The sequence below is a fragment of the Primulina huaijiensis genome, chromosome 11 (genome assembly GCF_012295235.1).
Source record: "Primulina huaijiensis isolate GDHJ02 chromosome 11, ASM1229523v2, whole genome shotgun sequence".
NCBI lineage: Eukaryota > Viridiplantae > Streptophyta > Magnoliopsida > Lamiales > Gesneriaceae > Primulina > Primulina huaijiensis.
In genome coordinates, this window is record NC_133316.1 from 2603006 (window position 1) to 2621901 (window position 18896).

The following is an 18896-nucleotide window of genomic DNA, read 5'->3' on the forward strand; positions in this document are numbered from 1 at the left end:
TCGATATCAGATAAATTATAAATTATTTAATTATAACAAAATTTTTAGATGTATCTAACATGTTATCAAAATCATTTTAAGATCGTTCGTGCCTCGTAATTTTCCATAGTTTGTATGCCAATTTTATTCACCAAGCAATCCAACAACGCATACTACAAAAGAAAGCAAAAATTTGTGTTAGACGGTTTCATGAGTCGTATTTTGTGAGACATATATCTTATTTTAGTCATCCATGAAAAAATATTACTTTTTATGCTAAAATTATTACTTTATATTGTGAATATCGATAGGGTTGACTCGTCTGAGACCGTCTCACACTCACAAAAGAAATTTAAAATTTTAAGATTCCTCAATCAAATCGAAAACCTAAACCAAACAAAACCACTAAAAATACTAACTTTTGTTTCAATTAAAATTTTTTTTTCCCAAGAAAAATAGCTTTGAGGTTGTGCTTTTCAAATGCTTTTAGTATTAAATTGTCTTATAAAGCTCTCGACAACACCATAGTCTTCTGACGTGAATGATATTTTATCATAAAAACCATGTACATCCTTCTTCCCACATGGTACGTTACTCTGGCAGAAGCAAAAGTTCCCTGGCAAAGTAACTTATTTTAAAATAATTTCTCAATTCAAAAGCCCCCACTGTTTTTATTCATTCGAAATGCATTTAAATTCAAAACCCATCGTTCTCACTTCTCACCAGTCTTGTCTCATCGCCTCTCTCTCTCTCTCTTCACACAGACGCACGCGCGTGTGTGTCTGTGAGTGAATACTTACACAACAGAATGTATACATACATAGATGTATATGTATAACTATGCGGTCTCAAGCAGCCGAGATTCTTTCGGGCAGTGGATTATGCTGGAGAAGGATCGAAGATTTTGAAATGAGGGCAATGCTGTGAACTTACGCAGCTGTGTTTCGTGATTTGTGGAGGATTCTGTACCGGGTTTTGTGTTTTGGAGTTGTTGATTGGGGAATTGGTTTTCGATTTTGATCTGTTCAAGTATGGCGGCGTCGACTTCTAGAGGGAGGAGCAGTTCCCCTTTCCATTATCGGAAACCTTCGAGTCCGTACTCTTCTACATCTTCATCTTCGTCGATGATGAATGGTCGTTTTATACCGCGCTCGAGCTCCTCCTCCGCCACGTCGTTTTACGGTGGAGGAGGTGGAGGTGGATATGGATCCAGATCCACGACGCCTAGCCAAAATACTAGAGATTATTCTCAAAGTAGGACGCCGGTTAACTATCCGTCGATGGAAGAGCAGCTGATTGGCGAGCCAGTGGATAATGCTTCAAGATCGGGGGACAGCATTTTGGTGACGATAAGATTTCGGCCAATGAGGTGAATTTGAATGAAATGATAGATCTAACTTGGATTTAGTTCTAGCACGATCCTTTGAATTTGGGGAAATATTGGAAGCTTGTTTACCTTTGTGGGAAATATGATTGACTTGATTTGTCTTTTTTTTTTTTTCTTGTTGCAGTGAGCGAGAACATCAGAGAGGTGAGGAGGTCGCATGGTATGCAGATGGCGACAAAATCGTGAGGAATGAATATAATCCCATGACTGCATATGGATTTGGTAAACTTCTTTGCTATTTTACTTTTCGTTTTAAGTTATTATGATAACGATGTTCAGAATTTGATGGCTGATTATGGTTTCAAGTTGCATTTGAATTTTTAGGAGCTGCAAAACCAGTCAATAGATAGCAGCAATTCATTATAGGCATGCTCAAGTTGAAATGATGTGAAATCAATAGCCTTGAATAGTATTTCTTTTGAAGTCTCAGCGCGTGGGATTTTGCCGCTATTTACCAGCCCTAAATAATAATTGTAGTTTCAGAATGGAATATTTGCTGCCCAACTAATGAGAACATGAGCCCCTGAAGTTTTCTATTATTCATGTGACAGATAAAGTCTTTGGGCCTGATACAGCAACCCCTGAGGTGTATGATGTAGCTGCTCGACCTGTAGTTAAGGCTGCGATGGAGGGTGTGAATGGTATGTTCAACTTGATTTTACTTTTGCAAATTGAAATTGCTTGATTAAAAGCTGAACTATTAATTGTTAAGTTGACAAACTGGTTAGCTCTTATCAATTACTTTTTCTTTGACGACAACTCCATACCGTTGATTGATCAATGATAAGCTAGAATTCACGTTCATGTTGTTAAATTATCTTCTTTATTGTACTCTTCTGTGCCAATTGATGTCTGCTTGCAGTTGCAAATTTTGTTTCCATCTAATACTGGTTGAGTCAACATGCAGGAACTGTGTTTGCTTATGGTGTTACCAGTAGTGGAAAGACACATACTATGCATGTAAGTTGTATGCTCCCGTATAATTAATACTAACTTGATATTTGCCACTCATAATTTGAATGAAATAGAAAACAATGCATTTCCAACAGGCATTTGTTCTGGTCACACTGATTTATCCGTATGTCAATGTAATACTATACCGATTAGTTGTATCGACCATTTGTCCGTTCATCAATGTTCGACTTTTGAGATTATAGTGGATGTATGAATGGCAGGCGATGTATTCAAAACTGCATAGCGCCAATCGTTATAGTTGATATGTAGATGAGTGTAGTCAAACCATAGTTTAAAGGTCTTACCATCTAAAATGAAGGAGCATGAGATGTGTGACAAAACCTTTGGTTATGATTACTGATTTTCATATTTATACCTGTCTTTTTTTTGTTTTCTTTTATTGTGTCTCGTAATGAAATTTCACAATTTTGAACTTGGGAAAAGAGAATGACTGAACGCACTCCCATGTATTTCATTATTTTTTAAAAAATATTTATTGTCAGGGAGATCAAAATTCCCCTGGGATCATACCATTGGCTATAAAGGATGTATTCAGCATCATCCAAGACGTAAGTTTCCTTGCTATTATATTTAGACATTTTACTCAGTTCAGTTAATTTGAAATACAACCAACATGTGCCCCCTATCAAACAGTTTTTTTTATTTATTTATGCATTTTATTTAAAACAAGGAAATTCATTATTTATTGGTGGATGGCTGACTTTGATTTTTCTTTAGACTCCAGGCCGTGAATTCTTACTTCGTGTGTCATATCTTGAAATCTACAATGAGGTTGGTGCTAATGCTATGACTGTTACCATTGGCGTATGTATCGGTAGAAGTGGGAATTTGCATTCTCATCAATTTCAACCTTGAGGAATACAATCCAATGATCAGTTCTAAGTTAGCTTAGTTACATTTTATATGGTGTGTTCGAGTCCAATGTTAATGTTCTCTCTCATTTTTTTGGTGCTAGGTTATTAATGACTTGTTGGACCCAACTGGCCAGAATTTGCGTGTTAGAGAAGATTCACAGGTCCTTTTCACATTTCTTGTCTCTCCTCTTCCAGTATGCTTATTTAGTGTTCTCTCTGCTTAACTTGCACCTGTCCTTGATATAATGTCATTGTTTTTGGTCTTTCAAGAAATTCCCCTGCAACACCCAATGTTTGCTACTTTGCTTCTTTCACATGGGCACTATTTATGTTTCCTATTAACAGTTTAGATGAATACCTTTGTTTTGCTTAACTGTAAGCAATCAGCCTGCATATATACGGTTCACCAGGGTTCACTGATCTCTTGGAAATTGGAATTGTTTACCTTATGCCTGAATTTCTTTGTTTTTTCCATTATGCCTGAATTACTTGATTCACAAGGAATCATTTTTGGAATCTTCGAGCACATGATCTGAGTTTACTCAATCCTCAGTTTTGTTTAGAATTTTATCATAATATTAATATTATATTTGCTCAGGGAACTTACGTTGAGGGTATAAAAGAAGAAGTTGTTTTGTCCCCTGGACATGTTCTTTCATTCATTGCTGCAGGAGAAGGTGATTATTACATTTGTTATTTTATTTTTACCATATCTTTTTCACGGACAGTCCATTGGAGTGTTTTCTCTGATGAAGTTTTAGGCTTAATACATTAAATTTAAAGTAGGCTTTTCTTTTCATTGTTATTTATTTTCTTTTTGTCTATTCCTTATGCCTCTCTTTAGCATTGAGCACATATGGCTTGTTTGAATGGTTAATAAACTATTTGACCTTTATCGGATGTAATTACAGAGCATCGACATGTTGGATCAAATAATTTTAATCTTTTCAGCAGCCGGAGTCATACAATTTTTACATTGGTAAGAGTTTTTACTTCTTTGAGATCCGTGGTTTAACTCAAATATCCCCCCAACAGTAAGGGCACAATTCACATTCATGAATGGCGTTCAATATTCAATTACCTATCTTCCTTGCAGATGATTGAAAGTAGTGCACATGGAGATGAGTATGATGGTGTAATATTCTCTCAGTTGGTATGTATATGTTTATTGTATGGGATATTGAAATTTATCTCATTGACAACCGGAGAAGATTGCTTCAGTTTCTCATTTATAAGTAGTTTGTTCTTTTTTGTTTAGAACCTAATTGATTTAGCCGGATCTGAAAGCTCAAAAACTGAAACAACTGGCTTACGCAGAAAGGAAGGATCATACATCAATAAAAGTCTTTTGACGCTTGGAACCGTGAGTATCTGAGCTCCACCTTTTTGATTTTTTTGATTTTTCTCTTTTTTGGTTGATTCAGTGCCACATCTCTCTTTCCATCACATGTACATTTGTTGATACACAGCTGACTCAAACAAGCACTCTTTCATCAACCATGTTTTTCTGCATCATTTAAATTTCCCAATCTAGAGCTCTGATGTTTTGATGCCTTATCTGATGTGTAGGTAATTGGAAAACTTAGTGAAGGGAGGGCATCACATGTTCCTTATCGGGATTCAAAGCTTACAAGGCTTCTACAATCTTCACTAAGTGGTCATGGACATGTGTCGGTGAGCATGATAAACAATTGACTTGTATTACTTCTTTCCTGAACCAAATTGTAATTTTGCATGAATCACGTAACATTTATTTAGTTCATGTTCTCATTACTTTGAAACTACTTCTTTTTGTCACTTCACTTCTTAAACCTTATGGTTTCTTATATACATGAGTTGCTTCAACCAATCTATTATTTAAAACTCTATTACGGGAATATGCTCGTGGGAAACTCAGGTTAACTTGTTTATTTCATTGAGCTCTTAATTCTTGTTTATATTTTCCAGCTTATATGTACTATTACTCCGGCTTCAAGTAATTTGGAGGAAACCCACAACACGTTAAAATTTGCCAGCAGGGCAAAACGTGTAGAAATATATGCCTCACGTAATAGGGTGCGTATATTACCTGTATATTTAGTCGATGGTCCTATTTTAGACAATAATAAAGTTCGGTATAATCATGTCTTTTTTCTATGGTTTAGATAATTGATGAAAAATCACTGATCAAGAAGTATCAACGAGAAATATCATGTCTCAAAGAAGAACTCGATCAACTCAAGAGGGGAGTGCTTGCTGGTGTCAACCCTGAAGAAATTATAGTCTTAAGACAACAGGTATTATGACTCTTACCTTTCTAAATGGTAGGAAGTTGAATGGTTTAGCAGCTGCCTGCAAATTTAATGGCATATATTTATGTTCTTGATATTTAATATGCTTTTACTGTGACCTCATGGACTGATTTCGCAATCCATGTTTACTATGTAGCTGGAAGAAGGGCAAGTCAAAATGCAATCAAGATTGGAGGAGGAAGAAGACGCCAAAGCTGCTTTGATGAGCAGAATTCAAAGGCTAACCAAATTAATACTTGTTTCCTCCAAAAATAGTATACCAGGATACTTGAATGACGTGCCCTCACACCAAAGGAGTCATTCTGCTTCTGAAGACGATGTAAGTTGCCTTCTTCATTTTTGTCATTTGAATTTTTCTAGGCATGTTTATGCTATGTCATGTTATTCATTCAATTTTTTCATGAAACCACTGTCATATTGAAGTGGACAGTTACAGTTTCAAATAAATCTTTGTGATTCTAATATAATCCTGAGTTAAAAGTCTCTAGTTCATCCTCGACGTGTAGCGGTGGGTACTACTGACTGGAACCTGTAATTCAATGCATCCAAGTGCTTCACGTGCTTAACATAAAAGTAAACTACTTAGCATCTGTTCATACATCGTTTTCTGATTGTTATCTAGCAGAAGTTGGATATTCTGCGCGATGGGTCTTTAATTCTTGAAGGGCAGAGCCAGAATCGTGTATCACCTTCTGCTTTAACTATCACATCAGATGCTTATGATTATAAACACAGAAGATCATCCAGCAAGTGGAATGATGATCTATCGCAAACTGGCAGCACTATAACTGAAACAACTCAGGCGGGTGAACTAATCAGTGGTTTTTCCTGCCCAACTAAACTGCCCATAGTATGTTCCAACTTCTTTCTTCTATATTAGGATAGTGTGCCTCATAAAACTCGAGCTTAAATTTTTTTAATTAGATATTTATGTGGTGTCGCTACGGGTAATTATGTTTCCAAATTTGTAACATGCAATTCTTGTTGGATAGCTGTTTTTTTGGTCGCACCATTTCTTTTGACATTCTGGTTTTATATTTACCATTAAATAATGATTGTCTCACATCTAAAGTTCATTGTTAGACCTTGCAGTTTTATTAAGGAAATCTTGTTCATCTGAATACTTCTCAACAAATGTTTTTGTCCTATTGTTTGTAGGATGGAGTGACAATGTCAGATCAGATGGACCTCATTGTTGAGCAAGTTAAGATGCTTGCTGGGGAAATTGCATTCAGCACCAGTACCCTAAAGCGTTTGGTTGAACAGTCCATTAATGATCCTGAAAGTTCAAAAACTCAGGTATTCTCTCATTCCTTCAAAAATACGATTAATCTTTTTTCAGTAGATTCCACCTTCGATTTTGAGGTTTCACTGTTTTGGTTCCCTGCCAGATTTTGTTATGATTGATAATGAGATGTTGAGCATACAGAATTTTCACTTTCTTCTGATGGACAGATTCAGAACTTGGAGAGTGAAATCCAAGAAAAGAGAAAGCAGATGAGGGTCTTGGAACATCGTATAGTAGAGAGTGGTGAGGCTTCTGTTGCAAATGCATCGATGGTTGAAATGCAGCAGGTTATTAGCCATTTCAAAAGAATCATATCATTTAACTCTCTGATTATATTATTGGATATTAGTGCAAATTTTTTTGCTTGTTTTTCTTTGACAGACAGTCAATAAGTTGATGGCGCAGTGTAGTGAAAAGGGTTTTGAGCTAGAGGTTCGTGTTCTTTTTTATCGTTTCACCATATTTTGTCTTTGCACTGTATTCTGTAGTCACCTATCATCTGGCATTTGCTGTTACTGTTTCTTCCCTGAAAAGACCTGTTTTACAGTTTCCTTTTATTACTGTACATGAGTAATCATATTAGCTTAAGCTTTATTAATCTCAAAATGCAGATTAAGTCCGCAGACAACCGTGTGCTTCAAGAGCAGCTGCAAAACAAGGTCAAACACAAAAAAAATCTAAAGCATTTTTACTTTGTTGTGATTGCTTGCGTGATGGTTATACCCACACTTTACTGTACCCTTAAATGGAAGTTGTCTCTATTCTTCCTTCCAGTGTGCCGAAAATGAGGAATTGCTAGAGAAAATTAGAAACCTAGAGCAGCAACTAGCTTCTGTCTCTGTGGAAAAGATTCCATCCACCTCCAATCCGGGTGTATCTGATGAATATGCTGAGGAATTGAGAATGGGAATTCATTCCCAGGTAATGCTGTCTTGAAATTTTTATTTGTTTTGTATTAATGGTGGTTTTCTATATCGTAGATTTAAATAAGTGCAAGCTTGATGTCATGCGGGGGAAGGCTTAAACTATTATTGAAAGTTACCTGGTTGACAAATGTGACCATGGCGTACTTTTGCTCATGTGATGTGGTTGTGGGTTTTGCAGTTGCTTTAAAATTTTGTATCGCTAGATCTAATATAAACAGTTTTCATTATAAATCTGAAACATTTATTGCACCTATTATGAAATCATCAGATGCTCAAGAATCTCTAGAGTACTTGATACCAGCTACAGTTTGAATTTATTCGTTTAAAAACCACATATATGAACCTAAGCCGCTATTGGTTCTTACATTTCTCATTGCTATGGAAAATTAGTTCACGCTTGGTAAAATGTCCAATAAACGCGCTTATAAATAGAGTCAAACCTAGCCCCACAACCGACACAGTTATAACGAGCATGATGGCTTAGTCACTCTACTTTTAAAAAATGAACCTCCCTAGAATACTGTTGCAGCTCAGTGGCGAACATTTCCCCACGGTCAGTCTTCATACCAGTGCACTGGTTGTTTGACACTAAAATTGCTGCACGACATAGCTATAGCAACCTGAATTGAGCTGTTAAACCCAATAGTTCCAACAGATCAACGTTTGGTAGTGCACGCATTCCTTATTGCAGATCATAAGCTGGTCTGTCTTTCCATTTTATTACATGTCAGATGGGGTATCATAATGTTGCTCTATTATTTATTTATTTTTTTCACGTGTGATACATTGATTCTTCCTTTTCTTCTGGCTTTATAATTATACTCCCTCGTCACATTTGGAGTTTTAGATTGAATATTTATTGATGTTTGAAGCATTACAGGTGAAGATTTCTGACACTTGGTTTTGATGTCTGATGATATAGTGTAGCTTTTTTCATCTGTTTATGTTTCTGTGCTTTCATCTTCTTCTGATGGATGTCTTCTTTTTTGTCAAAACATTGATTGTTCTTTTGGAATTTGATTTAATTTACTTCTGGTGAACAGGAAGTTGAGAATCAGAAACTAAAGCTAGAACACGTTCGGATTCTAGAGGAGCATAGTGGGCTACTTTCACAAAATCAGAAATTATCCGAGGAAGCTTCTTATGCTAAGGAACTAGCATCTGCTGCTGCCGTTGAGCTAAAGAATTTAGCTGGTGAGGTTACGAAGTTGTCATTACAAAATTCCAAATTAGAAAAAGAATTACAGGCCGCTAGGGAGTTGAGCTCTAGAAGTTCCAACATTCATGCTGTTAATGGTGTGAACCGAAAGCACAATGATGTCCAACGAACTGGTCGGAGAGGTCGATTTTCTGGTCGCTCAAATGATGTTTCTGGTATGGTTAATGACGATTTTGACTTGTGGAATCTTGATCTTGATGATCTGAAAATGGAGTTGCAAGCAAGGAGACAGCGGGAAGCCACTCTTGATGCTGCCTTGGCTGAGAAGGAATTAAAGGAAGATGAATACCGAAGAACAATTGAAGAGGCAAAGAAGAGGGAGGTGGCTCTAGAAAATGATTTGGCAAACATGTGGGTGCTGGTTGCGCAGCTAAAGAAAGAGGGGAGTATCACTCAAGTGTCAAAGATGAATGACATGCAGAATGATATAAACCAAGTAAAAGATCTAAAAGTGGATGATGTTGACTGTGAGGTTCGAGTTCTCAAGGAACGGCAAGCTCAAGATAATTTAACACCTGCTTCTGACATTCCCAAAGAAGAACCTATTGTTGTCCGGCTGAAAGTAACTCCTCACTTTTTTAAACTTTTCATTGACTTTTCCATTAACATCTTTGTGTTGGTGTTGGTTTTACTACTCTACGTTGTTGCTCGTTATCTTGAGCCTGGCTGAAACTAGCCATCGCTATTTTTAGCTATCTCCTTGGATATATATTTGTTGTGTCTTACTAGTAAATAATTCTTATAGTAAATAATGTGTGATTTAAAAGCTGCTGATGGTTCAATTTTATTTGCTTGACTCGGTGAACATTGATACTCTTAGTTATCAGTTGAGGTGAAGAAAAAAAAAGCCGAATATATGCCTTGTGTGCTGTACTGTTAATCGATTTGCTTACAAGCTATTCTGTAGGCAAGAAAAACTACTTTACTCTTATTCTTTCCTTCAAATCCCTTCAGGCGCGAATGCAGGAGATGAAGGACAAAGAACATAGGTACACTGGGAATGGAGATGCAAATTCTCATGTGTGTAAAGTGTGTTTTGAATCACCTACAGCTGCAATGCTTCTTCCATGTCGCCATTTTTGCTGTATGTTCCATTCCTTTTTGAATCCTAATGCGTTTCTTTTTTTATTCATTTGGGACATTACCGACTAAGTTTAATTCGTTGCATTGCAGTGTGTAAATCTTGTTCTCTTGCTTGTTCTGAATGCCCCATTTGCCGAACAAAGATTGCAGATAGGATTTTTGCTTTTACTTGACTCCCCTTTAAACTCAAGGTGAAGATAGATATCTATCTCCTTTTGGTTTTCCATTGCTCCTGCTTTATTCTGCAAATTTTATCTCAGACCTTGTCAAAATTTGGGATCTAAAATATTTGGAGCTGTCTCAATTCTTGTAATTTTAATATTTCCTTCATTCATATCTGTTTTTGCAGGGATTTGAGACCGTACCTCCGTCAATTACCTGCTCGTTATTTTCCTCAAATGGCAGGTGCCATTCTTTAATTAGTTAAACTGTATGTATTTATGTGTCATCTTTATCATTCCCATAGGGACTGTGAAATTCAGCTGAGCAGAAAATGGGGTGTTTGTGAAAGAGGAGGGAGGGAAGAAGAGAACGTGTTCCCAATCGCGTCCTTTTTTCTTCCATGTTGTAATGTATCCATATAACAATTCATTGTTAAATCAAATTTGTTGATGCAGCGATTGACTCTTCCCCTAAACTCCTGCATGGTTGAAATGATTTGAAAATTGTTAAAAATAATTAATTGGCAAATATTGGCATGTTATCTAAGATAATTGAAATGTATTGTTATCGTATACTACACTTTTTGGTAGGATGTAGACGTGATTCTATAATGGTTTTCGAATTTAATGAGTTTTCTTTGCTACGGAATGTAGTATTTGTTCCTAGCTTGTGCGATTAGAAATATATTTAAATTTTATATGACAAAAAATAGAAGAATACAAGAATTTTTTTGCCGCCCGTGACTCCCGTCAATCACTTGATCTCCTCGCGTTGCTAATGATTTAGTTGAACATGGTTTTTGTTTTGTTCTTCTTGTACATTGAATGCGCCTCATTATCAAGTACGCCGCGTTCCTCTTAAATTATATTATAATTCAATTATTGAAGATTTTGCAATAATGAGAGAGCTGGTTATGATTTAATGACTTTGCTATTGAAATTTGCCATCATCGGTAAAAAGTGTTATATTGCATTAAAATCTCATAACTTATACTTGTAGCTTAACAAAATATCAGATATAGCCAAGAATATTTTATGAACAGTTTTCTAGTCCAAACAAGTGAAATGAAATACTTACCTTTGAGAAAATTACCAATGAATGTGAATACTTCATTAAAATTCATGCTAACCCGAAGGGTAAAGAATTTCCATTTTATCAGATGCTTAGAAATTAATGTATTGAGTTTTCAGCGTTTAGATAAGGTTTCATAAACATGTTCACTTTGAGGGAGAGACGTGAGTTCCAACTCATGTAAAAGCAAAAAATAAAAATAAAACCCCCTTTCCCCACCCTACCCAAGATTGTAATAAAAAAATAATAAGTTATTGAAGAAATCTAAACGATGTTATCATCAAATGTAATTTTTATTTTTACTTTCTTTTTTTTATCATCACGTGTTATCTTATAAAATAGCTGGTTAAATTATATTTTTTCTAGTTATTTTTTTATTATTTAGAACTCGGCTTATTTGAAATAAATTTCGAATAAGATTTATTTTCTCGTATTAATTACCTTCTATATGATATGAAATCTTTTTGTCAAAATTGATTTTAAAAAATATACTATTGACATAGTGAAAGTTATCAAATATGTATAATGGAAGTGACTTCTGAATTTTAAATATTTGATAATGCCGCAATTATTTATTTCCTGTGTATAAATAGGTATAGTGAGAAAAATGGAAGTTGGAGCTAAACGCCTAAACCCAACAACTATCTCTCTATAATTTTATTTTATTTTATTTTATTTTTTGTCCTAAATATGTAAATATCATTCCATTTGTCCCTCTCCAAAGATAGAAGTTTAGACTTTAGAGCATCAATTTACCATATTAACCTATGCCTAAACTAATGTCTGCAATACTAAACACAACTTGAATAATTTAAGCTAAAACTATGTTAATCCAGTCCTAGAATTTAATGAAAAAACGAGAGTTTCTTTTAGGACAAACTAAGAAATAATTTGGCATGTAACCGAAACATGGAAAAAAATTAAAGAAAGGGGCCATTAACAAGCAATAATGTGGGTATTAAAAGCAATAAATTGGCTGTCCTGTATTATTATGTAAACGTGGGCCACTGTTTTGCGAAACTAGATGTTCTTCCTCCAATGAAATTGTTCAGTTGGCCAAGATCTGGTTCCAATCTTGAACGCACTTTCCCAAATTCGTGTACTCAAACGGGTCGTTAGACAAAGAGCGGAACAGTCCAATTTCTTATCTTTTTTATTTTTCTTGATTGATTTTTTGAGTTGGAATGTGAACTGATACTTCAATCGGCTGTATGTGTTGGGAGGATGCGGCAATTGTATGAGATCTGAGCAGCTAAAATTTCAGGTGATTTTTGGCCTTTATTTTCTTGAGATTTTAATAAAGCAAGGTTCTTGGTGTAAAATTCATGAATCCCATATTTTTTTCCAAGAAATTTGAGTTTTTGTTTATGAAAAATTCATCTTTCTGGCTTTGCGGCGTTGCATATTGAATGCTTGTTTTTTAAGGGATTCAAATGTTATAAAGAATTGTCATTTACTAATGTTGTTTGGTTATTTGAATTGCTTATCAAGGTTCTTGTGTTCTTACAAGTATGATCTTGTCCCGTGGGAGAGATGAAATCTTGAAAATAAATTGGTTTCTTCGTTTACAGAGTAGACAGATTGAGGAATAGTAAGTAAAGATGGGCAAGACAAAAGGTTGGTTTCTGTCGGTGAAGAAGGCCCTAAGCTCAGATTCTGAGGAAAAGAAAGCTAAGGTGCGCAAAGAAAATTGGATTCAGTGTATTGTGACAAAACTTTGACGATTAGATTTGGTTGTTTCCATTAACTTCTGTTCTGGTTTCTGGATTCAGAGTGGAAATAAGTCAAAGCGAAATTGGTTCGGGAAAGAAAAGCCACTGGGATCGAGTTCTCCGATCCCCGAGACCATTGAAGCATCTTATCCTCACCCTCTTCCGCAATTGGAAGATGTGAAGCCAACAGAGACGGAGAATGAACCGTCAAACAATGCTTATACTGTCTCGGTCAATTCATCAGCTGATGTTGAAGATGTAGCAGCTGAAGAGGTTGTCCAGCCCCGAATAGTGACACGGTTTTCAGGAAAATCCGAGGAGGAAGTGGCAGCAATCAAAGTTCAGACCGCATTCCGTGGTTATCTGGTATGGTAGTTTATTGGTTACTGACGGGATATGGATATACTCTCGAGAGTAGTTCAAAGTGAAGTTGATTTAGCCTTAACCATAAGATCTAAAGTGGGTGGTGCCGGCAACGGCAAGGAGGCTGAAAATGGTTTCATTTTCATATAGAAATTGGGATTAATTTACTCCAGACCTGAAGTACGAGCCTTTGATATTTTTGTTGTTATAGATATAGATATAAATTTTGTTAGTACATTCAATGTACCAAATTACTCAGCGATATCAACGTCACACATTCAGGTGTTCCTATTAATCATATCATGATGGTCCTAGAAAATTATTCTGATTCACTGATAGTATTATTGTGTAATCATCATTTATACTTCATTTCATTTTTATTTTATCTTACTCAAAAGAATCGTTGTTCATCACGGTGGAGACGCAGTATACCATGAAAGTTTTTTGGTCTTTTTATTTTTCAGGCGAGGAGGGCACTGAGAGCTCTAAGAGGGCTTGTGAGACTGAAATCACTTGTTGATGGACCGATTGTGAAACGCCAAACTGCAAACACACTAAAATGCATACAAAGTTTATCTCGTGTGCAGTCTCAGATTCAAACAAGAAGACTCAGAATGTTAGAGGAGAATCGAGCACTTCAGAGACAGCTCTTACAGAAACGTGCTACAGAACTGGAGAGCTTGAGAGTTAGTTCTCTTAGTAATGCAAGCATTTTCTTTATAAACAAGTGTGCAGGAACTTGCACCTCCTGCTGCTGTAGTTTCTTTTTATGATTGGCATAATAGTTAAGATCATTTGTTATTTCCCATTTGCAAATCGACGCAATTATGGGGAGGTCTTTTTGGGAAGTACAATTGTCCTGCTGTCAAGCGTGGCGCAGTATTCAAAGCGTAGAACTGGGACTGCTGAATGCTGTAAAATAGGAGCAGTATTATTAATTAACAAACACTTCTCGGTCCTATGATAAGAATGAAGCTAAAGTTAGCTTTCTGTTATGGATTAATGTGTAGCGAATTAGCTCGTTGGTTATTGTTTTAGTTCTTTTTTCTTGGGTCATGTTCCTAAATCTGTACATTGACTAGCTAGCTTTATTTATCCGGTCATTTGATTATCAACGAGTTTTTATTTCGAGGCTTCATTTACAGATGGGAGAGGACTGGGATGACAGTTTGCAGTCTAAAGAGCAAATCGAGGCGAGCTTGCTTCAGAAGTACGAAGCAACAATGAGGCGAGAAAGAGCACTAGCTTATTCATACACTCATCAGGTAATTGAGTCTTTATTGGTATATACATTGAAACGGTATGAACATTAAAAAATATACCCTTCTCTTGATGTTTAATCGATCGTTTTCAATTGTCTACATTTAAACTGAAAACAGCAAACGTGGAAGAAATCGGCAAAGTCTTCGAACTTGCTTTTCATGGACCCGACTAATCCTCACTGGGGTTGGAGCTGGTTAGAACGATGGATGGCTGATCGGCCATCGGAGACACAAAGCTCGCTGGATAAAGATCTTAATACGGATAATTTATCCATCAAAAGTGCTAATCCTGGAACTGCTCCAGGAGGAGAAATTACTAAATCTTTTGCCCGTCATCAGCTAAATCCTGAAAATCCATCTTCTCCATCCAACAAAAAACCGCCTTCTAGCCGCCAGTCCCCTGCCACACCCCCTTCAAAGGCCATTAAGTCTTCAATAACTGCAAGAAAGGTGAAATCTGCAAGCCCGGAAGTCAGTTCAATAACTCAAGACGACGATTCAAAAAGTAATATAAGTGCACAATCAGAGAGAAACAGGAGGCATAGTATTGCTGGTTCAACGATTAGGGACGATGAGAGCTTGGCAAGTTCTATGTCTGTTCCGAGTTACATGGCATCCACTAAGTCAGCAAAAGCTAAGTCGAAGCTCCCAAGTCCATTAGGAATCGACAATGGCAGCACACCTGAAAAGGGTTCAACCGGAACTGTCAAGAAGCGGCTTTCCTATCCACCTTCGCCTGCCAGACAGGGGAGGCAGTCAGGGCCCTGGAAAATCGACACTAGCTCCATCGGTGACAATAATGTGGATGAAGTTATCAATTAATTAAATCACATTTCATGAGAATGAAGAGGTCAATTTCATTTGTGAAGTTCCATACTTGAATTATTTATTTTTTCATTGATTTGTGCGCTTTGTTTGGGGTTGATTTTGTTCAGTCTTGAGTGAGTCTTGCTATACATTTGTTACTCATAATTTTTTTTTGGCTTCCTTCTGTTACTGTTATCAAGATTGTTATATTGATAAATAATCGTAGAGGACATAATTATTATGCTTTGAGTGAATCTTGTGATTGTCGTTTGCTTACATGTTTCTTTTACACTTTTAGTTAAGAATTTTATACTTCTACTCTATTGACGTGACTTGTTTATCGATTGAATTCAATTATCTTACCGAACTGGATGAAATTTTTATAAAAATCAAACTATTCAAATCGAATTTCATGAAAATTATATCAAGCGAGGCGGAATAATCGAAAATCGAACACTTGCTGTCATACAACAAGTGTAATGGAACGTATTTATATATATTATTATATGTTAGCAAAGAAATTGAAATATTTATGTGGTCCATTTAATGATACTAACTTTTGGACAAAATGATATACTCTATTGTCCAATATAAAGATCCATTTGTATTTTCACATTATTTTAAAAATAATTTAAAAGCAAATTTTACAATGATTATAAAATTTGAAAATAATTAATGTATTTAAATATGGAAAATTGTAATTTTAATCTTGTAAATTGATATTGTTTGAGCTTTAGTCATGAAATGCGACTTATGAAAATTTAATTTTCATCTAGTAATTTGATCTTTTTTAAAAAAATTTGGTCATTTTTTTCAATAGAATTATTTGGTATTGTACTCCCTTACATGACTTATGAGGTGAGAATAAAGTCTATATTATATATATTGAATTTCATCTCGGCTAAAAAAAGAAAAACAAATCAAAACAACCCCAAATATTATAAAATAAGGGGAAAAAAGTTTGTCGTTTTCTATTATTTTTGTTTAGGTACATTTTAATATGTGAAATATAACTTTATTCTTTTCATATGAGGCCACATATGAGAACATCATTGTCAAATAAGTAATAATCGGTTGATTTAGTGTTTTTGAGGAAAAAAAGACAAAAACAAAAAAAAAATCCAAATTATTGGATTAAAACCAAACTTTGACAAATTATATGAATAAAAATCAAAACATGTCAACTTATCGGGATAATATTATAATTTTTTTCTATTTAAATATATTAACCATTTCAAAGTATGTTATATTTCAATAAAAAGGAAATTAGATGTTAACTTTTTTTGTAATTATTGACTTTAATATATGAACTTTTGGATATAAGATTTTATCACTAGTTTTGTTTTCCCAAACGATAATCAAATCTAGGAAAGATGATGACTGCAAAGTTACAAACCCTGATTGTTTAAGTCGGGAGCTCTGCAGTGGAGTATTTAAAGGGCAACTCGGCAGCGTGTCTGAACTAAGGAAGAGGATATCACACCGCGTTGAACGTTCAAAACTGAGTCATCTTCGTGTAAAAATGGTGAGTGCCGTTGAAATTCTTTATCCACCATAATTTACATCCGAATTTAGTGGACAATCGCTGTGATTGTATCAATACATGCCGCCCATTTTACTATTTTGGCGGCACTGAATTAATATAATTTTTGTTTAAGGATTGTGAATGTAAGAATGGGGTACTGAGAAGCATTCCGTGTTTTCCCATTCTCCATTTCATGAATGCAAGTGCTTCTTTTGTTTTATTTTCTTATTGCATACTTGATTTGTAGCGTTTAGAAGTTACATGCGGATTTGTCTAAAAAAAGTTGTTTTACACCCGTTTTGATGTAGAATCTTGGTTGCTTCTGGAGTATAGGCATTAAATTAATGAATGGGAATTAATTATAGAACTATGCCATTTTCTGTTGTCTGATACCATGAAATGATGATATTGATGCAACTCCCGAGGGAGTAAATTTTTTAATCTCTAAGAAGTGTGAATGATGAGAACTGCCTATTTATGTTAGGATGAGAAAAGCCAGCCCGCTAATAATGAAATCAGTCTTGGATCTTGATTTGGTTTTTCCATTTTAAATGTGCAAGCATTTGTCTTTCAACATCTTTACTGAGAAATTGTAATTGCTTATCATACGATCTTCAGTTATAAAATGCGCGAGTAATCCTCCATTAATTTGCTCATCATTCTCTGTCAGGATCGTATCACTCTGCTTTACTTCATCATCAATTGCATGACTTTATCACTTGTAAATAGATAGATCAGTTATCTATAGCGATTGCTTTTATTGTTGTTTGAAGTTATAAATACACATTATAAAAAATCGAAAGTTGAAATTCGAGGCAGACTTCACCCTTTATAGTAGGAATAGCCGTCGCTGCTACTGCTTATACTGGTAGATATGGAATTCAAGCCTGGCAAGCATTCAAGGCAAGGTCGCCAACCGTTAGAATGCGTAAATTTTATGAAGGAGGTTTCCAGCCAACAATGACCAGGAGGGAAGCGGCTCTTATTCTTGGAGTCAGGTGATTCAAAACCTTCATTGATTTTGTACTTAGATTTCACAAGTATGTTGATTTTGGCAATTAACTATCACCAAATTAGATCTCTATTTTATACCCGTTTATGTTACTGTATGCCGCATCCCAAGTTGGTTAATAATTGATGGGCGTTTTTATCGTTGACTTTAAAGCTTTTGATTCATGTTCGACCTTTTATTTGCTCTAGGTTCCATAAAATACGAATTTACCAATGACTGCCTAATATTAACAGGATCATGTGTGATATTTTTTTTTTTCATTTTTAACATCATTTTAACTTGATTCAGGGAAAGCACTCCAGCAGATAAGGTTAAGGAGGCGCACAGACGGGTGATGGTAGCAAACCATCCTGATGCAGGTGGGAGCCATATCTTGCTTCTAAAATTAACGAAGCTAAAGGCATTATTCTTGGAAAGAGCAGAAACAGCGATTCTGCTTTCTAAAATCGACCGAGATTTTTGCCAATTTTTATGAGTTTTGAAATTGAGCATGATCAACTAAAAAGCTAATCATCACAGATTGATGATCCGATAACATCTTCTCCTCAATTTTGAAGAAATCTACATTTTAATAATTCCTTAAATTGCTGTGAGTGTGCATTGTTTGTTGTAGTCATGCTTTATTTTCAAGGAGCATAGTGTACTGGATTTGTGTTATGGGAGGAAAGATGGAAGAATTATATTGTTTTTATTGGATTTCTTATGAGCAACTCCACATGTTTGAAGGAGGCTATATTGCATGAAAAGTAGTATCATAAGATGGTTTCTACCATCCAAGTTGAGGTTCTTTATGAAGTATACAGGTAAGAACCTTCATTTGCAGGTCAAAAAATGGGAGATATTTCAATTCAAATATATTGTAGTGAATTTTTTGTTGTTTTCAGAACTGTCAGGAGCAGTAGATTAATCACTTTCAATCCTAATGCTACCTTCTTCACACCATTTACTACTACTACTACATTTCACCACTTTCTTTTTCT

General features: G+C 35.4%; 2 protein-coding genes and 1 pseudogene across 3 annotated transcripts; all 3 read left to right on the forward strand.

The window, feature by feature from the left end:
• The first annotated feature begins 669 nt into the window (after nucleotides 1-669).
• LOC140987604 (kinesin-like protein KIN-7D, mitochondrial) lies at nucleotides 670-10632 on the forward strand. The gene is made up of 25 exons (XM_073456175.1): nucleotides 670-1348; nucleotides 1491-1588; nucleotides 1918-2007; nucleotides 2274-2326; nucleotides 2824-2889; nucleotides 3059-3112; nucleotides 3297-3356; nucleotides 3794-3872; nucleotides 4107-4174; nucleotides 4292-4348; nucleotides 4454-4558; nucleotides 4765-4869; nucleotides 5143-5250; nucleotides 5340-5471; nucleotides 5623-5805; nucleotides 6112-6336; nucleotides 6645-6785; nucleotides 6942-7061; nucleotides 7156-7206; nucleotides 7386-7433; nucleotides 7549-7695; nucleotides 8744-9481; nucleotides 9874-10003; nucleotides 10093-10193; nucleotides 10352-10632. Exons 1-24 carry the CDS (start codon nucleotides 1011-1013, stop codon nucleotides 10173-10175), a joined length of 3279 nt encoding a protein of 1092 aa, XP_073312276.1. The 5' UTR covers nucleotides 670-1010; the 3' UTR covers nucleotides 10176-10193; nucleotides 10352-10632.
• A 1586-nt stretch (nucleotides 10633-12218) lies between these two features.
• Nucleotides 12219-15655, forward strand: LOC140988085 (protein IQ-DOMAIN 2-like). 2 transcript variants are annotated; one of them, XM_073456991.1, is made up of 6 exons: nucleotides 12219-12499; nucleotides 12812-12911; nucleotides 13008-13313; nucleotides 13775-13996; nucleotides 14456-14575; nucleotides 14690-15655. In XM_073456991.1, the coding sequence occupies exons 2-6, from the start codon at nucleotides 12837-12839 to the stop codon at nucleotides 15392-15394; spliced, it is 1428 nt and encodes a 475-aa protein (XP_073313092.1). In that variant the 5' UTR covers nucleotides 12219-12499; nucleotides 12812-12836; the 3' UTR covers nucleotides 15395-15655. The 2 variants fall into 2 exon arrangements, with proteins under 2 accessions (XP_073313092.1, XP_073313091.1); XM_073456990.1 differs by having other exon boundaries at nucleotides 12220-12499; nucleotides 12807-12911.
• Nucleotides 15656-16692: 1037 nt separating this feature from the next.
• On the forward strand, nucleotides 16693-18607 carry LOC140987600 (mitochondrial import inner membrane translocase subunit TIM14-1-like; annotated as a pseudogene).
• The last annotated feature ends 289 nt before the right edge of the window (nucleotides 18608-18896 follow it).